A 24,232-nucleotide genomic window follows, 5' to 3' on the forward strand; every position below is an offset into this window, starting at 1 on the left:
TTACACCCCAGTTCACAGCAATTTATGTAATATGAACTGCCTAACAAGCTGGAAAACTGAAATATTGGACATATATTATCACAAGGGGAATTAATTTTTGCTTTAACTTCCAGTATTATGGCAGTATGTTCAAGCAGCACTGCAGTGAAGGGATGCTGAACAGGGAAACTGCAATTATTCTCCTCAACTTGTTCTATCTAGGTAGTAAAGTAACATGGGGTGCCAAGGTCTGATACTGAGAATGTTAAGAAATAGAGTACTATACTGAATGGTTCATCTGACAGCCTCGCTCCTTCAATTTCAGTACAAATATGTAACGGAGGAGGGAAAATATCATTCCCTTTTTTGCATTGGAAGAAGTAGATTTTGTGAGTCTTGCTGGGGGGGGGAATACATTTATATTCTTCTCTTCCTCAAAGGTGTTCATTGTGCAATCCTCTGCTTATCTACTGAAAGCTTCATTGGGATTTGCTCCCAGATAAGTTTGTATAGGGTTGCAGGCTCAGGGTGATACATAAAGCTCTCCTCCACTTTATCCCCACAACAACGCTGTGAACCAGGTTAGTCACCACTTATGCACGACCACTTATGTATGACTGTGTAGATGCACAGAATCAGAAAATATTTCAATTCTAACCTGAAATGGTGGGAGCGAGCTGGAAATTCCTTGTGGCTCATGAGGAGACCCTCCCCAGAGCCCAAAGTCCAGACAAAAAGAACCCAAGGGTTCCAAAATGGCGCAAGGAGCTCTCGCTGGTGCTGTGCTACCTCACTCAACAGCTCTTGGGCGGGAGGCTGTATGTACTGCAGTGGGCTCCCCACTTAGACGCATTTCGCTTATGTGTACAACGGCCCGGAATATAACTGTACGAGTCTGGCACTGGCTGTCATGAGAGAAACGTGTGTGTGGAAGACGCTTCCACCAGCATGAATTTATTCTTCAAATTTGGGGAATATTAAATTTATTTCTGATGCTGTGGGCATTTATTTGAGTTGCCTTAAAACTCTTTCTATTTAAAAATGTACAAGACTTTTCATTTGATCCTCACCACTTATTGTTTTAGGGTTTCTCAGATGTTTTGACTTTTTTCCTGAAAAACAAGCACTTTGCTTTCTAGCTGCCTTACTGATATCTCTTAATTCCAAGACACTGTTGTGAGGTTGCTTCCTGCCTACGCACCAATTAATGTCTGCAATGCCTAAATAATAGGGTATCCCTGTGAAACACCTGGCAGTAGCTTTAGGGAAGAGATCCAATAGAGATGCAATAGAAGAAGTGTTGTGCTTCTTCAAGAGAACAGCAGACAGCATTACACCATGTACCTTTATACTTGTCCCTTAAGGAAAATGAATTTTGTGTTGCCAGAAATATACATTGAATGTTCCTAGGTTTTCATCTCCAGTCTCCAAGTTTTGTATCTATTGGTGCATTGATTGGTTGCTACTGTATTTCAGAGGCATTCATCCAGTGCTGCCTCTGATACATGATTTTACAACACCAGTATGTTTACACCAGAGAAAACAACCTCTGGAAATAATTATTAAAGGTTTTTTTAAAACAACAACAACAACAACAACAACAACAACAACAAAACGACAAATCTGTTTTTTATCATCTGCAAAAACAATGAGTCTTGTGGTACTTAAAACACTAACTTTTTTTGGTGGAGGGTAGACTTATACCATAATAAATATGTTAGTCTTTAAGGCACCACAAGACTCTTTGAGATTTTTACTGCAACAGATTAACACAGCTGCCACTCTGGAAATTATGTAACAGGAACCCGATGCAAAGGATTTTAAAATAATAATTATTAAAAACTATATTACAAAGTCACAAAAAATTGCATTTAAAAATCCTGGATTAATTTCATATACTGCCAAGTAACTGTGTATAATGTGAAAATCCACAAAATTCAACACAGGAAAAATCATTAATGGTTGATGTATGGTCCCTGGACTGGTTTGCACAAAATTCAGGATCCACATAAAAGTGACCTTCAGCAGTCAATGCTCTGCATGTATTATTAAATAAGTAGAATAACTACTGCAAAAGCAATCCAGTAGTTTCTGGTAGCAATATGCAGTTCTTCAGGTATCACATAGGTATCATATCAGCTAAGATCTGTAGCTTTAAGGACAAGGCTTCCATTAGAAGCAATCTTCTGAGTACACAGAACCTCACTATCATTACTAGAAAATCTTTCTCATTCCAAACATGGAACACCAGTACACAGCTGCTTCAAAGAAAAGCACAAGCCACAGAGAGCCATGGGAGTCACAATGGAGATGAAAACAGTCAAGGCTGCTTTGCTCCAAGTTTCTCCAGCAGCGCAGAACATGCAACTCTAAATCACACAGCCAATGTTCAGCACACACACATACACCTTATTAAAAAAAGAGTAGTGCAGGAATGAATGTAGTGCATTTAAAGGTGAACCTATCTAACTTGCACTTTTTGAAACAATAACAGAACCGAAACAAAAGCCATCCTTTGAAATTTGCACTTCTCCAAATATTGCAGTGCAGTTCCCCAGCCGAGTAAGATGTACAAAAATTCAAATACTAAGATATATGTTCATAAAGGTAAAGGTAAAGGGACCCCTGACCATTAGGTCCAGTCATGACTGACTCTGGGGTTGCGGCGCTCATCTCGCTTTACTGGCCGAGAGAGCCGGTGTACAGCTTCCGGGTCATGTGGCCAGCATGACTAAGCCGCTTCTGGCGAACCAGAGCAGCGCACGGAAACGCCGTTTACCTTCCCACCGGAGTGGTACCTATTTATCTACTTGCACTTTGACGTCCTTTCGAACTGCTAGGTTGGCAGGAGCAGGGACCGAGCAACAGGAGCTCACCCTGTAGCGGGGATTCGAACCGCCGACCTTCTGATCAGCAAGTCCTAGGCTCTGTGGTTTAACCCACAGCGCCACCCGCGTCACAAAAGGGGATATATTATATGTTCATAAAAGTGATATATTAGTGAAAATAACATACACTATTAGGGAAAACCACTTTGCAAAAATGCTAATTTTTTCCCATTCTTAATGAGTGTATTAGGAGAAATCTGCAGTAAAATGCTGATGACTTTTCCTGAGGATAAAAAAAAAAAGACCACAAACTGATATTGAAAAGTGGAGAACTGAATTTAAGACTGGAAAAATGAGAAATTGAGAGAAACTGAAATGGAAAGATATGTCCACCCTCAATTACATTACATTTCCATTGCATTCCACATGCAATATCTAGCAAAACAGATTGGACGGTGAGAAAATAAGTTGATAAGTTGTTCTTGTATAAGAACATTATCTTGAGATTGTGTACAGTGACTGGGAGGGACTGCATGCACAGCTCTTCTGAAATGAGAACATCGTAGCGCTGCCAATGTTGACTTTGTTTTTTCAAGCAGGTTGGACTATAGTGTGGGAAATAATGGAACTGGCAACCAAGAAAAGGATGAATAATACAACTATAATCTACTAGATATTAAATTCCTTGTTTTGCTTACCTTTAACAATCCAATTTCAGGGGAATTAAATGGCCAAAACCAGAATCGCAATGTGCATATCCCCAGACTGGCTGGGAAGTACTGGGTGGTAACTATTCTTGCTCTGTCCCCTTTTTGTTGAGTAGATGAATTGACATACAAAAAATTGTGCCCATTACCTTCAAGAAGACAAAAGAAATCCTGTTAGTATTAACAATGTTTTAAAACAAAAGGAAACATATTTCTCTTAGGGTGTCAGATGCAAGACGTTATCCTGTTAAACTCTTAAGCGTGTTATTATATTCACAATCAGACTTTCAATGTATGCTTGTAGCTGAATGAGTGGGGATTTTTGATCCATCTGCTTGATAATGCAGATCCAAGGAATAGCAGTAGTTTTGGATTAATTTGAAATACAATTGTGACATTACGTACTACCAGAGTGACTAGGGAATGTTATCTTTATAAATCTAGCAGCAGAGACTTAGTGATTATTCATACAACTATCTATGGGAAAAGCTGATTTCTAAATAAATAAGTAGATGAAGGACATTTTGCTGCCTGACTCGAAGGACAAGATGGTGCCCTCCCCCAATTCAATGTAGAGAAGCAAACCAAAAAGCAGTTGAATCTTCACTGGTGATGGAACAGCATCTTCCACCACACCTGAGGGCAGCAGGTTAGCTTAGAAGGAGTAGGGCAGGCCTCATGGCACACACAACAGACAGGAATAGCTGGGGCGGGGGACTCAAGAGAAGCAGCTGGAGGCTGTTATCATTGGTTTCCCCACATCCCAGCATCCAAGTCTGGCCTGGGGGGGGGGGGATGACAATAGGAACAACCACCCATGGCCTGCACCTTGGGGAACACACCTCTACTCAATTGGTGAGGCTCTTGACCTCCCTACCTCCTTTACCTCCCTACCTCCTACAGCAAAGGAGAAAGGGAGATTGGGACGCAGATATCCTTACCACTGAAGCAAATGAAAAAAACGAAAGTGGCAAAGGAGGAGAGGCTACCACCACTATCACCATGAAGAGGAGCAGTGGCAGTAGAGGCAGGAGGAAATGAAGGAAAGGGGAGGTGCCCCCACAGTGTGATTTACTCCACCTCCTGAACCCCTCTGAGGATGACCCAGCCACCATCTTTTACCTGGGTGACCATGACCCTTTCCCTAACTGTGGCACTGCCCTTAGGAATGCAAAATCCGGAACTGTGCTAGTAGATTCAGAGGACCATTTCATCACTGAAGATATGTCTAATCAACTGTGGCAAAAAAAATATTACCAGGGACTGCGGTAGGAAAGATCACTAGATTATTGTGCCAATCATTTCTGAGACAAGGGAGTTGCGGTAAACACTGTGGTTTCCTTATGGGTCTAGAAAGCAACAAGGAAATGACAGGAATGGCGCTTAAAATGTTTATCTTTCCTAAAGACAAATCAAATGTACCAGAAGGCTGTGAGGTTTTTTGGGACTGTTGTATAATTATATAATTGTTTGGTACAGGAGTCAGTTATGTTTGGCAGTGGCAGTGTGTCCAGTTTCTGTGAAAAGAAAACCACTGCTGTTAGACCTGCTTAGATTGTCAATTATATAGCATAATGAATAAAAGGATATATAATGAATATTTAATAATTTTACTTATACAAATTATAATACTGACAGAAACATTCCACGGCCTTTTCCTCTCTACTTTAATAGTTAAATATTTTCCCTCTGTTTTCTAATAAAAAGGGGGGGGGGAATACAGAGCCCAATAATGCTTCCCAAAGTTTCTGTTTGTTAATTATTTAAGTACAACTGCAAAACATGGTCAATACTAAGGGCGTTTGATACAGAGACATATAGATCGTCTCCACAATGGCATCTTTTAATTCTTCAAAATATTGTTAGGTTTATTAAGCCCCTCTTGTTTCTTTCAAATTCCTCATCCTTATCTTTAATTAGAACAATATGTTTGCATCCGGTACTCAGTCTGTATGGAGTCATGCTGATGGTATTCCTCTGCAGGAAAAGAAATGCAAACAAACCTATTAAGACTTTGAGATTAGTTCAAAAGAATGCGCTACCTAAGGAAGTTCTAACAAGTGCACTTCATTAGAAGCTAAAGCATCCTTGGACTAGCTCTCTCACACTTCTGTGTGGGATAATAGAAACCATCAACTTTGCAAACCCAGGCACAGCAGGCCACCAGGGAGGCGGCTGGAGGTGTAGAAGCAGCAAAAATGACACAGAACCGACTTGGGATTGAAATGGCTACAACTTTTATTGATTCCAGATGCAAGTCAGCTTTGGCATAGGCAATGGGTATGTATCCTGAATCAGCCAATCTGGTTTCTGGCTGATAACTTCATCAGGGTTGATCTTGGGGTTAAGGATCCTCCTGTGACACAAATTTAATAGGGTTATGCTCACTTCTCACTGCCTATCCTGGGCTATGAGTAGATACCCTAAAAAGATACCACTGGACAATTGTCACAAAGGGTGAAGAATACTTTGAACTCCCTGAAGCAGGTTATCTAATGGTTTTTCATTCCCTTATTCCAGGTTGAGGAAAGTTTTTTAGTCATAGCACCAAACTGCTTTTTGGGCAACTTTCTGTGGACCACATTCCAGTGGTCGGCAGGGTCAGAAGCAAAGGGGGTGCATGTAAATTTTCCCTTTGTACAGTAGGTTAGTTTCTTCATACTCAGTCCTCTATTCAGGTAAGGAAGAAGCATGTTCAGAGTTCAAGGAAGGCAGAAGCACTCAAGAAGGGTGCAAAGCAAGGCTGGTGAAGGGTGTGGTCTGAAGATAGTTCTGAGGGTAGGATAAGAGAGGCCAGAAAGGATGGATTTGGCCCCTGAGCTAAGCTTCTCCATCTCTACCTTATTTAAAGAATTCCAGCACACAACTGTCTAGGAACAAAACACCACTGGCTGTGGTATTAGGGACCCCCATATTGTCCCATGGGGCAAGTAGCTGTCTTGGACAGAGTGTAGGAGACAAATTGGGAAATTGGCATGGGGGGAAGTATTAAAGCTTCCTCCCAGTACTGAAATGCCAGTCTAATCACTTTTCCTGGCTAATGTTAATATTATTATTATTTAATTTAAAAAAAAAACAACCTCACAAGATCCTGATTGCAAGTTTCCCACATGATGTGTCATTTGACTTTTTGCCTTCATTTGTCAGGTACCTTTACTAAGTACATAAACATCACCTTCCTGGAGCAAATCAACAGCACATTTAATCCAGATCTGACAGTTTTAGTGGGTTTATGTGAAGGGGCCTAACAAGAGGCCATTTAGTCAATAGAAAGGTTTGAAATGGTTTTTGGAAGCTCAAGCAAGAGTGATGTATGGGGCCGCTTGAAAACCTTGAGTAAATGGGATGCCTCACCCTGCCTTGCAATGTTGGGGGAACTGGAGCAGGGCCTCAGAGTTCAAGCAAAGCAGAAACACTCGAGGAGGACCCAAAATTTAGCCTAAAAATTTGCAATGGATAAGGAGTCTATAATTGAAGCTCTGTTGGTCTACAGAAAAAAAAGCAAAACATTCTTTATAACATATATGATTAGTAATGTAGGTACAGTGGTACCTCGGGTTAAGTACTTAATTCGTTCCGGAGGTCTGTTCTTAACCTGAAACTGTTCTTAACCTGAAGCACCACTTTAGCTAATGGGGCCTCCAGCTGCTGCCACGCAGCCAGAGCACGATTTCTGTTCTCATCCTGACGCAAAGTTATTAACCCAAGGTAATATTTCTGGGTTAGCGGAGTCTGTAACCTGAAGCGTATGTAACCCGAGGTACCACTGTATACAGCAAGGTTGGACTTCCCTTACATGCAAAGACGAGAACAACAGTAGGTCCAATGGTCAAGAAGATGTTCTAGAGCGAAGTGAGGGGCGGATGAGGCTCACCAACCTGGAAAGATAGCCCATCTAGGAGAAAGAAAACTGTGACCTAAACCTCAACAGCCTTGCAGGATATCTTTGGGAGAAGAAAAGGCTAAGGAGTATACCCTACACAAATCTGGAGTGGAGTCCTTAAGGTGATTGGGTGGTGCCTTGTGCGCCTCCTTCCAGCAACTCCTGCAGCCAAGCTGGTACCAAACATATTGCTCTGCTTTCCTTTGTACCACATCAGTGAGGCCGAGAGGGGGGTCTTGTTGACTGGGCAGCCCAGGACCTCCATACACACTGCCCAGGCTTGTGCCCTGGGAAGGTCACTCCATGCTGCTTATGCAGCGGTTTGACCATCCCCAGAGACGAACTCCATTGTCTCTCAAGACAGACGGATGCAAACAACAACAAATACTTCTAGTATCGCCACAATTGTCCCCACAGCTAGAACTTTTTGTCATCCACAGTAAACTCAAAAATAATAGCTCTATTCAGACAAGAGTATAGTACACAGAAAATGTGAAGGGCAGTTCAGTGGCAGTCCTTACCTCCTTGGTTCATTCAGCAAACCGTCTTTCTCTAGAGCTTATGTGCATTTGGCTCTGTACCTGACTTGAACACACAGAAGTTGGGGAGACCTGCTACTGTAACCCTGTTCTGCCTTTCTAGGTATTTAGTGAGCCTTGTCACTATCTTTCTATGGAGAGAGTTTCACACATTCAGCTGAGAGCCATGTGGTATGTAATCAAGAGATGATCAAATGATGCATGTGTGAATCAGCTGGACTCAGCTGAATTCTTTTTCAATGACAGCTATAGCCATTAAAGCAAAATACTTCTTTCATCATGCTTGTGTGATGACCCAAGGAAGTGTTTAGAAAATCCATTAGACAACTTGCACAAATAAACCTACTACAACAGAAGATTGGATGCGCCAGTTGCCACAGTAGTCAACAATTGTTGCACTATTTGTTACCCTTAATTCTTCATCAAAATAGGCCTAGAAGGGGAAAAGTTTACAAGCACCACTTTAATTAACAGGTTTTTTTATTTTAAAAAATGCAGGCAAATGTACAGAAGGCATATTTAATCTACCAGAACAGTATTTTCTCCCAAGGATTTCTGATTAATTAGTATCTTTATGTATTATTTAGCAGCCCATTCTTAAGAGATGAATAAATAAATGCACCCAACCATAGCAGAGCATGGGGAATGCTATCACCAGGGCTGCATTGAAAAGAACAACCTATAAAATTATACTGTCTGTTGTGAATTAAAGCAATGATGAAAATAGCTGATAACTGGCCACGCCAGGCTGTCTTATTTTATTCCTGTTCAGGCAGCACTGTCAGGCAAAATCCAATGCACTCTGTTTTGCCCATCTCTCCTCTGTCTTCTGTGGTGTCTTATTTATGCTTGCATTGTCACCAAAGAAAACAAAACATCCATTGGCATTTTCCAATTAGTTCCCGGTAGCATTTGCTCACCGTAGTTTGCCTCCTTGCACAGCACACAAAATTGATTTTGTGTCCACCACTGACCTGGCTCATTCAGCAAATGGCTTGAGGATATCTGTTTCAGGAGTAACAGCTTTCAATCATTTCCCCAAAACAGCGTATTACCTGGTGTGTGATCCTTGAGTGGACCTCCTGGTTCTATGACAGCTTTGCTGTGAACGTCCCAGTCAAATTCATCTTCAGGATCTTGTGTAAATCCACACACAGCGGTCCAGTCGTGGCCTTGTGTTTCAAAGTTACAGCTTCCTGGAACGGTGGTATATTGGCCTGGCAACACAAAGAAAACCACATTTATTTATTTTCGTTGAAGCTTCCATTTGAGCCAAGGATGGTGCTTTGATAGCCCAACAATCATTGGGTCTTGTGCCTGCATGGTTTAATTCCACACCATTGGGGGTGGGGTGGGGGAAATGGGTCACAAGTGGACAGTCCCATCTGCCTGTCAAACTGGTCAGATCCAGTTCTCCATCCTTGATTTATTTATTTACTTGTAATAATACAAGTCTGTTCACAAAGTGGTTTACAACCATTTTAAAATACAAAAGGACTGTCTCTCCCCATATGAACCAACCTGGACCCTGCAATAATAATCTGAGGCCCTTCTTCATGTGCCTCCTTTGCGAGAGGTCCGGAGGGCAGCAACATAAGAACAGGCCTTTTCTGTAGTGGCTCCCCACTTGTGGAATGCTCTCCCCAGGGAAGCTCATCTGGTACCTTTATTACATATCTTTAGATGCCAGGCAAAAACATTCCTCTTCTCCCAGGTCTTTGGCTAATGAAATCTATGGCCTTTTAAATTGTGTGTTATTGCTTTTGTTTGTTACTATGTTGTGTATTATTATTATTTTATATTGAAAATTACCTTGTGATAATCAGATGAAGGGCGGTATAGAAAATAAATCAATTGATTGATTAAATAAAAATGATAGCAATCCATACAAACTAAAATAATTCAACTAGAATAGTAAAAATAACATTTGAAACTTTATGAAAAGCCAAAGAAAGAAGTCACCACGAGTCTCCAGAAGCTCGGTCAAATGCAAGAGTCTTACCTGCTTACAAAAGGAGACTAGAGAGAGACACATCAGTTCAGATGGAGGTCAAAAATGATGATTACATTTTTCAAAATAATGCTAGTACAACTTTGTTAACTGGTGCAACTTTCATCGGCAGAAATCCAAATTTACATATGTTAAGATGATAAATGACCTCCCAGCAAAGAAGTATTGCTGCTTTGGGGGGAAACACTCAGGTTTTCCAGATGGTGAGAGAGAGATATAAGCAGGTCTTTGCATAGGCAAAGCAGAAATATGTGCCAGCTTAAATAGTAAGAAGAAAACTAATGTTTGGACCTTCTCCCAAAAAGACAGACTTGAGAAAACCAAATATTTCACACATGTGACTTTGGATTCTCTTGGTCATTTCCCTAGCCTGGCTGTGACCTAGTAACAAGGCATAATCATTGTGGGTGGCTTTGGCTGCAATCCTAAACACACAGGGAGTAAGCACCATTAAACTTCTGACTAGAGGACTGCACTGTTATTGGGTGCAATAGAGGGAAGTTAACATATGAAAGGACCTACGGCAGAAGCCAGATTTGGATCAGGTGCATCTGCACTGTTGGAAGTGTAAGATTCCTTATACACATGTGAGAATTCAAACCAGTTGGCTTCTCATTCACTTGTTGTTGTTCTGACAAGAATGTGAATCTTTCCTCCTGCTATCTTGATCCTTCTTCACTGGCTGACTTATTTAGCTCAGTTTTCGAGTGTTCTTTCTTTTCTCTGAATCCATTTATTCTTGCACCAGCTGTTGGAAACCAGATTCCATTTCATTGGATGCATCCTATGCTGGCAGGCATTTGTACATGCAGGGTCTGTTTTTGTGTCTCTGATATGGGGGCTGTTGCTGCTGGTGAGTAGATGTTGACAGCGATGCATTTGCTGCAAAATTCCCCCAGTTTTATGTATGTTTTTTTTTAAAAAACAAAACAAAAAGCACATGGATAGGAGGTCCTGTCTGTAGGGTTCCCAGAGGTACCACTCTGGCCCTTGGCTTAATTCCACAAGAGTCTTAGTGTTATTTGGCACTTCAAACACTGTGGACCTGCTCTTGCTCTTTGGGCTGTGCCTCTGGGAATGGATTGCTGGGCAAGTGAGAACAAGGGAAAGGTAGAGAAGGAATGAGGCAGCCGAGAGAGGGAAAGAACTAGGCAACCCTGCCGGGTCTCAGACTCTGCTCACCATCAGCTATAGCCCCCAAGTGACATTTCCTGTGGGTGAACAGCCCTTCAAAGGAAAAAAGAAGTAAAACAAAAATAATGAATGTACAGCTTGATGAAATAGAGCTACTTGCAGGACAACACACTCTCTTGTCTATTAAGGAGCAAGTGCTCGCATATATCAGGCATCGGACTAAATGATTTCTCTATTTAGACACTGGAAATGGATTTCGGGGAAATGTTGTGTGATGCATGAAAGCACCTTAGATCAAAATGTGGGATGCAGTGCTAAAGGCTCAAATGTTTTCTGTGTATTTTGTTCATTCTTGTAACTGAAAAAGTTTAAAGAGCTAACTTGAATTTGAAAAGACTTTAATTTAAATTGATTTTTCCCCCTTTGGTATCTGAAAAACTCTCGATTTCCCCACTTTTTATTATGTGACTATAAATGAATCTGGTCTTCAATTACAAACCACCTTGCCTGAGCAAAAGAAATCAATCTAAATAGGTGGGATTACTTTTGGTATCTTCGACAACCAACAATGCAATAGAATACTCCAGCACTCTTGTAGAAAGGAAACAACAGAGATTTATTCAGCATGTCAGATCAATGCAAAACTATAAAGCATAGTAATTGCAGTAGTACTTGTTAAATGTATTCCTAACCGAATGAACAGGGCAGTATTACTCTTGGCTAAATGGGATTGTTGACTCTTCTCAGACCTGAATGCAGGAGATGCCAGGTGAACGCTATTGACATAGATTGTTGCCATGCCACCCAGGTAGTCACAAGCGTGCTACTTCAGCCCTGAGAGGCACAGTTCTTCTGTAAGTGTCAGAAAATCAAGAGCCACAATTTGGAGCTACTGGGAGCAAGCAGAGATTAAAGTGCCCTTCACACACATTGCCAGCAGTGTCAGAGCTACTTCCATATAGTGAGGTCCCATACTGCAGGAGAGGGCATGTGACTAATACAGACTGGCTTTTTCTTTCCAACCCAACTGGCACCCCAGGCATAGGGAAAGGTTCACATGAGTTACCTCTACTCAGCACCAGGGGACTGAACTGGGAGCTTCTGGCAGCAGAGCCCAGGCAATTTTTTCACTGCACCATCAGGGCAGCTATCAAGTAGTGGGAGTTATTGCAATCATTTATGCTGTGCTGCAGTGCCACCAAACAAAACCACATGAACCAACAGGGCCTTTTAAAGGTAAGGGGACCCCTGACCATTAGGTCCAGTCGTGACCGACTCTGGGGTTGCGGCGCTCATCTTGCTTTATTGGCCGAGGGAGCTTCCGGATCATGTGGCGAGCATGACTAAGCTGCTTCTGGAGAACCAGAGCAGCACACGGAAATGCCGTTTATCTTCTCGCTGGAGGGGTACCTATTTATCTACTTGCACTTTGACGTGCTTTCAAACTGCTAGGTGGGCAGGAGCAGGGACTGAGCAACGGGAGCTCACCCTGTCGCGGGGATTCGAACCGCCGACTTTCTGATCGGCAAGTCCTAGGCTCTGTGGTTTAACCTACAGTGCCACCCGAAAGCAACAAACAAACAGGTCCAGTAAAGCATGTCTACTATGTCAGTATCTAAGTCTTTGCTGGGGACCAGATATGGGATTGCTTCTTCCTTTGAATCAGTGTCAGACTCACTGTCAGGGTCTATGACAAATCCAAGTTTCAGCGCTCTTTATCAGATGCACTGAGCACCTCCCATATATTGCATCTGATGAAGCAGGCTCTTGCCTCCCAAAGCTCAAGACATGATAAATGTGTCTCCCAGGTGTCACAAAACTCTGCAAATTCTGCTGCAACAGACTAATGCGGCTACTCTTTTATAATCTCTGTCTACCGCGGAAATGGATGAGACTTTGAAATGCTTTGAATGTTGTGTCATGCCATTTCATCATTACTAAAAAGATCACCTGGCTACAATAATTCAATCACAATATCTTGCCAGTGTAATTCAGCTTGCATTGTTTACAATAAATACTTAAGAGCAGTATGTGCTGGGTCGATGAAGTCAGCTGCCTGTTTGCACCTTCTTGACATCCTTTTCTTTTTGATGTAAACCAAATCTATTTACAGGTGACGGGGAAAGGACTGTTCCATTTGTCTCTAAAATTGCTTTCATTTCAATATGCCAAGGCATTTGACTAGATGGTTCATCAGCACCGAGGCCTGCTATTAATAAAACCCATGCATAATTGAATGCAGTTCAGCAAAATTGAAAGTGCTTTCAAGGTGCGCATGCAGTTTCCCTACATCACTACCACTGCTGATTTTTAAGAGGCATAACAACTGTGGGAGACTGTCTGACTGGGGAGGGCCACTTTAGTTGACTTTCCTAGGCTTATTCCTAGGAAAGTGGTCATAGGATTGCAGCCTCTATGGTGTAGCAAATGTATAGAGATACAAGAAAAATAGTCAAGGGGAACCACCTCAGAAGCAACATGTTCATAACAATCCTGTCCTGAGTAGCTATTTTATAGCACGTAAGCTTTTAAAAAAGCAGCTTACATTAATGCAGAGAGATAGAAGTACTTACTGCAATCAGCTTCATCAGACAAGTCTTTGCAGTCAGCCTTGTAGTCACAAACAAGGTGAGATTCAATGCACTTCTTGTTCCAACATACGAAGTCGGTAACAGTAGGGCACACCCCAGAATCCTCTCCAACTGGAACCAACAGGACAGCTAAATCAATACTTTAATTAAATCAAAGAATGCCCTTTTTGATTTGTTTACCCATTGTGCACCATCACTTTAGTGATTTTCTGCTTCCAACAGATGTTATTCAATCCCACTCACTTTTAATGATGGCTTGTACCTGCCTAGACTGCTCTATTGCCCATATTCAGAGCTTAATGGATGAGAAGCTTTAAGCAGACTGAAATTCAATTCAGCATGAGGACAACGCTTCATTTGCCTTGTTTGGTCTCCAGATGCATGGGGGGTATGATAACATTCATTGCCAGTAAAGACAAAAATACATAGAACAAAGGCAGCAATGACGAGAAGCCCAATATGCATACACAAACTCAGACACAGAGTTCCTCCTGTTTCCCAAAGGCACCACCTCCACCATTGCATCATGAGTTTTCAAGATTATGGAGTTCTCAGTGCCATTTGCAATGCAGAACACTATTGATGCTTTTGAATTATGGTGCTGGAGGAGACTCTTGAGACTCTTGAGAGTCCCATGGACTGCAAGAAGATCAAACGTATCCATTCTTAAGGAAATCAGCCCTGAGTGCTCACTGGAAGGACAGATCGCGAAGCTGAGGCTCCAATACTTTGGCCACCTCATGAGAAGAGAAGACTCCCTGGAAAAGACCCTGATGTTGGGAAAGATGGAGGGCACAAGGAGAAGGGGACGACAGAGGACGAGATGGTTGGACAGTGTTCTCAAAGCTACCAGCATGAGTTTGACCAAACTGCGAGAGGCAGTGGAAGACAGGAGTGCCTGGAGTGCTCTGGTCCATGGGGTCGCAAAGAGTCAGACACGACTAAATGACTAAACAACAACAACAACAACAACAGTTTGAGTACCGTAAGTCAGGAAATCTCTCTTTTGCCAACTCCAGCTCCTGTATAGTTGAGGAAAGGTGGGGGCAGGAGGAAAATAAAGCTTAGGACACACACAAACACCCAGCAAGGTAGTCTCCTGGTTGCTCAAACTAGCACGCAAATATAATCAGTGAAAATAATTGAGCAGAAGGTTAAATGCAAGTACTGCATTCCAGTTAGTCTGTTGAACAAACCCTACTTTTTGTATTACACTTATGCTATATCTTGAAAGCAAAACTTTAAATAAAACATGCTTGGTAATGAAAAAAAAAGGATGATGATGATGATGATAATGATAATGATATGCTGACTGGGGTGTACAAGAAATTTTAAACCCAATGCACACTGAAATGCTGTAATACTGAATACTGAAGGCAAGAAAAAAATGGCCTATCATAAAATCTGACTCAGGTAACATATCTCAATATCTTCATTTGTTTAGCGTGAAGGTCTGAAGGGATTTCAAAGTGTGCTTGGTTTAACACACTCAGAAAACGTTGCAGGATCAGCCAGAATTTCCAATCCTGGGGAATTTTCCAAGCATGTTCAACCTAACGCACTTAGAAGCTTTGGCAAACTGCTGTGCTATACATGTAAAACTCTAAGAAGAGCCCATGTACCCAGAGAAGTTGGTGGCTGAACTTGCATGCTCCCATGTATGTTCAGGCAGATGCCCGAATGAGGCTATAATATACTTGCAAACAAGTTTAAAAGACTCACTTTGAAATCAACTGATAGCTCAAGATTACACCTGACGACCTCCTCCCTCTCCAACCCAAAAGCCATGATGGAGGATAATATTGAAGGATCACGTACAGTTAGTCACAAAGGCCAGCCGGGGCAGGGGCCATGGAAGGACATACTAAAGACACCTAAAGCCAACTTGGAGTGCGCTGCAAGGAAAAAATGCAGCCAACTTTTATCCTCCTCCTTTCCTGGCCATAATAAGCCATTTCACATTTGAATTTTGCAGGTGACTCCTGACCACTCCTGTGGCCAACAGAGGAGCTGACATCATCCACTGGCTGTGCGGGAAGCCAAAAGACAGCCCCTCCCCCTGATTCCAGGTGATCACATTGGGCCACAATCACCACTCCTGGTGAATCAGGTATGCGGTTCTTCTGACAAAAGTCAGCGAACCAAGGCACCCCACAAGCATATTGACCGAGCTATAGAACGCACATCACACCTATTGAAGTGCACGACATGAGGCTACATCACTCTGTTCATAAAACTTAAGCATTCACAAGACAGAACTTGGTGCTGGGTAAACGGATGAAAGAGCGATGTGTATCCAAAGTGAGCCAACAAAGTGGAAATGCTTTATTGCTAACAATATTGTTAATGGTTTCAGAACTCACAGAGTTAAAGAGTTCTGGTGACGTCTCTTTCCTGAGGCGTGGTTAGAAACACTTAAGGGAGTGGTTTGACTCCGTGTGTTTCAGTCTGACTCTCGGACGCCATGCGAAAGGGAGAATGTGTCAGTTCTCGCCAGGTCTGAATTTATGATGTTATTCTACATGATTAAAGCCAAGAGGAGATAAGGACTGCCTTGTGTCTGCTCTGATTTATTCCACACGTGCTGCACTTTGCTTCTCACCGCTGTGTTTCGCTCTGCTACCGGCAAGAGAAAGAGGCCTGAGGAGGACTTTTGCAGGAGGCACGGATAGCTTGCAGAGTTTCGCAACGGAAGTGTGCCAGGCTCCATGTTCAGTCTCTGTGTACACTCTTGTCCGGTGTAATCCGAAGAGGTTATGGAAGCTCGCCAAAGCTTTGAAGCATTGCAGGAACGTCCCACGTGTGGGGGAAGCCAGCAGGAAAGTTGCTGGGGTCCAGCTGGAGCTCTGGAGCTGTGTCTTTGAAGCTGGAAGGAGCTCGCTGGGGAGAAGCGATCTGCCGGAGCCGGGAGGCGGAGAAAGCTACTGCCGGGAGACGTGAGTAAGCTTAGCCCCCGGGGAGGAGATGGCAGACGATCGTGAATCATTCTCAGTTCCCTTTGAGAAATTAAATGGACAAAATTGGGCCGAATGGAGCCGGAAGCTAAAGGCCTGGCTGGTAGCCAAGGGGTTGTGGGAGGCGACCCAGGGGCCCCCTCTCCCACCACCTGCAGCAGGAGCAGCGGCAGCGGACATAGCGGCTGCTCACGCGTCGCAGAGGAAAAACCAGAAAGCCCTGGGAGCTATAGTGCTCAGTTTGGAGGGTTCCCAACTTCCTCTGGTTGAAGGGCTTGAGACTGCTCAGGAGGCCTACCAAGCCCTTGAGAGGGTGCACCACAGAACCACGGCTGGTGCAAAGATCCACACCACCAGACGCTTGTTTGAGATGAAGCTGCGTCCCGGTGGGAACATCAGACAGCATGTTACTGAGATGCTATCTGTTTTCAATGAGTTGCGCCTGTTACAGGTCAACTTTTCAGAAGAGCTGAAGGTTTATATTTTGCTCAGCTCTCTGGACAAAAGTTATGACAATTTGTGTCTGTCTGTGGAATCGATGAGTCCACAGGATTTGACGCTATCGTACGTGACAGGGCGTCTTTCGGACAAACAGGAGAGGCGTGTCCGAGAAGGCAGGTCTGGCGCAGGCAGCTCCACCGGTTGCAGAGGTGGGGGGGGCAAGCCAGATGAGAGCTGTGTTCAGGCTTTTTCCACTCGTCGATGTTATGTCTGTGGATCGAACAGCCACCTAAAACGGGCTTGTCCGCAGAGGAGCAGAGAGGCCGGGCAGGATGTCTCCAAGGTCGTTTCCCATGGGAACCAGTCTCGGAGAGGAGGCCAGCGTGGGAACGCGAAGGAAGGACGTGACTCAGAGAAGGGAGACTGTTATCATCTCGCGGCTTCTCTGGCAACTTTGAACAACAATGCCAGCAGGGACACAACTGTGAAGTGGGTGTTGGACTCAGGAGCGAGTCATCACCTGATAACGCCATCTGCTGGGGAGCTGCAGAATTGCAGGGCTGTTTTGGCTGGAATGACTTGTAAATTAGCTGACGGAACAAAACGAAATGTATCTAAAGCAGCAAATGTCTATGTTTCTGTTTTGCAGGCGGAGCTGGAGTGCTTCATTGTACCAGGGATGAAGTGTTGCCTGTTATCGATTTCTGCTCTGGCGAAGCAGGGATACAAAATTTGTTTTGAAAATAATACCTGTTCCATTTTCAGAGGGGGGAGGCAACTTGTCAACGTGGAGAGCAAGGACAATCTCTTTGTTCTGGAAACACCTCTGGAGGGTGGTGGGAATGCAGGGAAAGCACAGGCGCAGTGTGCTAGTGTTCCCAGCCATGATTCATGTGTTCATGTATGGCACAAGAGAATGTCTCATGCTTGTCTGGAGGATGTTAAGAGGCTGCCAGGCTGCACCAAAGGTTGTAAAATCACGCCATGTGAGGGATCCCTAGTGTGCAGGGCATGCAGCAAGGTAAAAAGGTGCAGGTTTCCCGGGGTAAAGAGGGTAACCACAAAACTTTTTGAGTTGATTCACACAGACCTTACAGGACCAATGAGGTGTAAGAGTCTGGGTGGGGCCAGGTTTCTGCTATTGATATCGGATGATTTTACTCAGAATTTATGGTCTTTTTCTCTCAGGTCGCAGAGAGAGGCGGCGCAACTCATCCAGGATTGGGTTGCGGAGGTGGAACTAAGGTTCTCCACCAAGGTGCAAGAGTTCAGGAGCGACCGTGGGTCACAGTTCACTGGGTCTGCTCTGAAGGAGTTCTTCAAGGAAAAGGGAATTCGTCACCAGGTGACGGGTGCAAAGTCTCCTCAAGAGAGAGGCGTGGCAGAGCACAGGAGTGAAGCACTGGCTGAAGTTGTCAGGGTTTTACTATGTGACTCTGGGCTGCCTCAGAGCTTTTGGAGTGAGGCTTCGAAGTTTGCCAGCTTTGTCTTTAACAGGTCCTACAATCACGATGTAGGTGACACACCGTATTTTCTGTTGCACAAGAGGAAGCCACAGGTGCATTTCTTCCGTTCGTTTGGTTCCAAGGCTTCAGTGCCAATACCAACAGCGCAACGGAAGGAGGGTGGTCCTAGGTACCAGGACATGATCTTCTGTGGGTATGATCCTGCAACAAATGGGTGGAAGTTTGCATACCCAGAGGGTGATCAGACCACGCTGCTGGTCAGCAAGCATGCTGAGTTCTTTGAGCAGGATGGTTGGTCACAGCCTAGGTATGGTCCTGATTTTCTCTCAGAATGCTTGTCCGATTCTGAGGGGAAGGAGAGGGAGGAAGAAAGGGAGGAAGGAGAGGCAGAGGCGGAGCCTGTTGCTGAAGACCAGGTTGCTGATGATGGTCAAGCACAGGGGTGGGTTTCTCCACAGGTTAAGAGAGAACCCAAGAGTGAGCCTTCATCTCCTGTTAGCCAAGTGCAAGAGGCCCGAAGACGCAGCAAGTCAGAGGGGGAGTCTTCTGAGCTTGCTGGAGACACACTTGCTGACCCCAGTGGGTCAGGAGGAGCGCCCGAGGTTGTGCTCCGGCGGTCAACTCGGAACACAAAGGGGATTCCACCGGAGAGGTTTCAGGTCACCAGTGCGTGGGTTGGTTTCGCACAGTGTGATTCTGGGAGTGTGGAAGGGATTCAACAATTGCCTGGGATAGATGCCAGTGGGAGGCAAAAGGCAATGGGAGGTGAGTTGAACTCAAAGAGGTCTGTAAATGGGGGTTCACAGTTTCCCTCAGGATTCGTGACGAGAGGGGGTGTTAATGGTTTCAGAACTCACAGAGTTAAAGAGTTCTGGTGACGTCTCTTTCCTGAGGCGTGGTTAGAAACACTTAAGGGAGTGGTTTGACTCCGTGTGTTTCAGTCTGACTCTCGGACGCCATGCGAAAGGGAGAATGTGTCAGTTCTCGCCAGGTCTGAATTTATGATGTTATTCTACATGATTAAAGCCAAGAGGAGATAAGGACTGCCTTGTGTCTGCTCTGATTTATTCCACACGTGCTGCACTTTGCTTCTCACCGCTGTGTTTCGCTCTGCTACCGGCAAGAGAAAGAGGCCTGAGGAGGACTTTTGCAGGAGGCACGGATAGCTTGCAGAGTTTCGCAACGGAAGTGTGCCAGGCTCCATGTTCAGTCTCTGTGTACACTCTTGTCCGGTGTAATCCGAAGAAATATTATTAAGATATTCTGCTTCTGGGCTGAAGATACAAACACATACCAGGAACGCCAACTGTACTACTACAACTGGAGATGTAAGGACAAGGCAACACACAAATATAAGTAACAGAGGAGAAGATGGTACCTCAAGTGTGGGATCCTGAAACACACTTGAATCCCAACCTTAGCACTCCAAGATGGGCAATGAATTCAAATGAATAGAGGACATTTTCCTCTTCTTTTAATGTGGAGAAATTAATCTTTGCCTTTACTTGTGGACTAGTGGACACTATTCGTGATGACAATATGAAACATCCAAGTTTAGGGGTTACTTACATTGAATACAAATCAACAGCAGGCAAGAGCAATTGCCTTCATGCTTCCCAGAGCTATTTCCCTAATATACACATGTGTTGGTTAGACAACTGCATTACAAAATTCAGAGAAGTTTAGTTGTATTTCTGTTTGTGCGACTGTTTCTTTAACTGTGAATTTGCGATTTAAACCAAGCTTCTCCCCCATCCCTACTAAATGCAAGGTATCCCTTTACCAGTTTTTCAGCCCTTGGCTGAATGCTGACATTTCATTAAGGAAGGAAGAAAATGGTTTTCACTCAGAATAGTGTTTGTCATAATTAGGAGCATTTTTTCATTTTAAATTCAGGATACTTTTACAAAAACAAGATAAACTGAACAAACTAAAAAGGATGCCAGAGAAAAAAATAAAATAAAATTTGTTTCCCCAAATATAATTCAACTAGTTTGCTCTGAACCAGCCAAGAGTAACATGTTGGAGAAACAGAAAGCGCAATGACAAAGAAATCTAATGAAGCGGTATACCACTTGCATGCATTCCCCCTTTTCGCCTGCTGTGCTTCTCAAGTGTCCTTGCAAGGTAAACTATGGGGAGCTGTTGAACTATAGAGGAATGCCAAGGCACTGAAAGAGCTGCGCAAGCTGTGGACGGCCAAACCCTTAGTTTGATCCCATCACTGTTTGACTCATATTGCAACCTACATATATTTATTTGGAGAGAGGGCTCTGTCGCCTGCTTACTCTGCTTACCAGCTCCCCTCACATTCCCTAGACTTTTCCCTTCCCGCCCCATGCAACTACCAATCCCCTTTTCACCTCCTCAAGCCTATTTTTTAACCCACTTCTCTCTTCTGTTATACTGCACTGCTTTCACCTTCACTCCTATGCCCGTGTCCCTCCTTCCTTTTGTGGAACCCCACTTCCACACATTGCAACTACCCTTTTGCAACAACCCCTTTCACCTTTAGTCAAATTATGGTGCCACCTTCCCCTCCTATTATGCAGCTCTGTTTGTACTTCTGTTTTCATTTTTACCTCCATTTCCATGCCGACTCTTCCAACCATTTTTGCAACCCCCTTTTGCAACCCGATTTTCACTTTTATCCCTTTACTCCCTTCTCCTTCATTTTATTAACTCCGCCTTGTGCACAGACCACTCCCATTTCTGTGGCTCCTCCTCTCTTCTGTTCTGCAGTCCCCTTTGCACACACAAACCCATGATGATATCTGTTACTGTATCTTTAAGCTGAATAGACTCTAAAGAGCAAGAGTGTCATTAGCGCGTTCAGTTAGAGGTTAAGTTCAGCTGATGGCTGCTGCGCATATATGGGTGTTTGCTTGTTGATGAAATATCCATTCTAAATTACTACTCGGAAGCTGGATCTTCTTGTTGAAAACAACACAAGGTACTAGGAGTGAAATACATTGCGTGAAGTTACTGTGGGATATTTGAAGGCTCTTCATCCCTTATCTCTCTCACACAAGGCAGTCGAGGAATAGAAGAGGATGTTTGAGTAGAGCAAGAAGGACATGGATAGCTTCTCTTTCATTTCTCCCAGCATTCCCTTCTTGCCCCCCCCCCCCAAGTACTGCAAATAATTACTCTTAGTTTTAAAAAGTTATCCTCGGAATAACTGTGTGGCCTTTCTTGAAATTGCTATTTTTTTCCCCTTGGTAAATGATAAATTATGATTTAATTCTATTCAATGCTTTTCTATAAAAGTTTTTTTGGGGGGTGGAAAACAAAGTATAATTATGCCTCAAATACAAAATGAACAGGGGATCCTCTTATGAGAAGCCTTCTGGGGAAATTATATATGCAAAACTTGCAAAAATATACTCCTGCCTGATGATCAATATAAAAAGCTGTAATATCAATGTCCTTCACTGCTATTGTGATGCATTTCATTTTCCTTACTGTTTGTTGTACGGATTCCTGAGATAATCTTAAGTGCTTTGAATGCATAGAGAGCAGCAGCAATGTATAAATGCTAAGTGCTGGGTGAAATTGGTAGCTGAATAGTTTTAGTAGGTTAAAATCTATTAGAATATTTTTAATGGGCATATGGTATTTTATATGACGTTTATAAAACAAACCACGTCTGTACAATCCTGGCCTGGGCTTTCTCCTTTCTCTGTTAATATGTGCTGCTCTCTCTTTTTTCTTGTCTTAGTAATCATGTCAGCCCCCTGCTGGGCCTTCTGCATTTATAATATACTATTGATGAGCAAGCCCTGAATAGTTTGTAACAGTCTGAAAAAATTTCACCCACAGCAAATGATCAATGACACTGGGGACAGATACCAAATGTAATCATGTTAGCACAAAGCATCACTCACAGTGGGAAGAATTGAAGTAGCCAACAGGAAAAAAAAATGCCAGCCATGCACAGGTGCTGTGATTCAGTGCATATGATAAAAATCAAAACTTATGAATCTTGGACCATGTCTGTGGCACACTCTCAAGAAGGATTATTATTATGATTAAATAGCTAGTCATGCAAATATTTTACAAGCTTTTAAATTGTTGTGGTAGACATCAAAGTTAAAATTGGGAAGAGTTCTAAAAATTCTTAACATATAATTGCTGTCATGCTATGTTTTTGAGATAGCCATTGACACACTCCTTTCAAAATAGAGAACTTTTGAGTGTGGATGTGAATCAGGAGGTGAATAAAGTGTTGCAATGAAACAAACAAAATTCTAAAGGCAGGTATCTCTCTCCCTCTCCCTCTTTTTCTCTTGATGCTATATTGTTTCTTTGAAGGTTATGTTGTTTCTATGAATGTTGCTCCTGTGAATCCAAATGGAAACAAGGACGATCACTTTTAAGTATAAAAAGAAATTAAAGGGAGGAAAGCAAACAGAAAAAGGCGGCTTTAATATTTTGTTTGTTGATTTCGGTTTCTTTTTATCCTGCATTTCTTTGAATTAGATGTACTGTGGACAATAGTTAATTAGCTGTAGCTCTTCCTATCTTAAGGAATAATGAGGAACGTTTCTGTGTTCTGAAGATGCACAGCCTGTATTAAATGAAGGAGGAGGCAAAGAAGAGGAGGTGTGAATGTTAAATCACTAATAAAAAGGATGACTGATGAATGAACTCTTTCTCTGAGAGGAGAACTACTTAAAGGGAAAATGCCACATGCTGGAGACTATTCCACCAACAATTCCCTTCTTTAAAAGCCGTAAAGCGTTTAGTAACCAAACTGCCTTTGAATTCAGAGGATAACCTTTTATCTAAAGGGATCTTACAGAAGAAAACATCCTTTGTGGGTTGTGCCCTCAGTGATTCCCCTTTCCACTTTTCTATAAAGGCAACTGCCACAGTTTAAAAACTGTTCAGGAACAGAAAGTGAAGAACTTGGAACTAAGGTCTTGGATCCATGGGATGAACAAAATGTATATTTATTTATTTAGGTACAAGTTCAGAAAGATTTCTTGGAAGCAGAATTCTATCAAAGAGCAATAAAGCTTAGCAGGATTCCTCAAAATACATTTGATAAGCACTTTCATTTTCAGGTATTTTTGTATCGGGGTGTTTTGCCAGTTGATTGGATATAGAAACAGCACCATACCATCAATAACATGTGTGGCTATGGACAACTGTTTCTGGGGGAAAGTTGATAAAGCATTTCCTCAGGCAGTAGCGAGAAGTCGTATCAAATAAGGTGCGCCATCAATTCAACAATCTGTGGGGATTTTTACTCAGCCAGGGCTAATCAGAAGATTTGTGTTGATTCTGACATAAAACAAGCTTAACAAATTATATTGACTCTTAGAGAATTCTGCCTGTAGGCACTGAAGCCTTGGCAGGAAGATCCACACACAATTGGAAAGATTTGTTGGTGAAGACATTGAGATACAGATAATCCCAGCTGCGACCATAGATTTGTCATAAAGTCATAATATCTGAATCTGGCTTTCTACATTTCTGCGAATTTCTGTTTCTTGATGTAGAGTAAATCACACCCAAATAATGTGGTAGTGGACACTTGAGACAAAAAGGGCTAATGTTTGGGCATCCATTTGTGAGAATAATGCAGAGGAGATAGAACAGGAGGGGGCAAAGTGGTGCCCGCCATAGGTTTTGGACTACATTCCAATGGGCAGCAATGAGAGGAATTGTAGTCCACCGCACCTGGAGGGCAC

General features: G+C 43.0%; 1 protein-coding gene across 2 annotated transcripts in view; it reads right to left on the reverse strand.

The window, feature by feature from the left end:
• Positions 1–24,232, reverse strand: part of MALRD1 (MAM and LDL receptor class A domain containing 1) — a 228,651-nt gene that overhangs the window by 65,742 nt on the left and 138,677 nt on the right. For both annotated transcript variants that reach the window (XM_080974345.1, XM_080974346.1), the window contains 3 exons: positions 13,655–13,783; positions 8,992–9,153; positions 3,506–3,663 (listed from right to left, as the gene is read on the reverse strand). In XM_080974345.1, the coding sequence (XP_080830471.1) occupies positions 3,506–3,663; positions 8,992–9,153; positions 13,655–13,783 (449 nt within the window). The remainder of the gene's footprint in view (positions 1–3,505; positions 3,664–8,991; positions 9,154–13,654; positions 13,784–24,232) is intronic.

The sequence above is a fragment of the Podarcis pityusensis genome (genome assembly GCF_964106645.2).
Source record: "Podarcis pityusensis genome assembly, chromosome: 12".
In the NCBI taxonomy this organism is placed as follows: Eukaryota; Metazoa; Chordata; class Lepidosauria; order Squamata; family Lacertidae; genus Podarcis; species Podarcis pityusensis.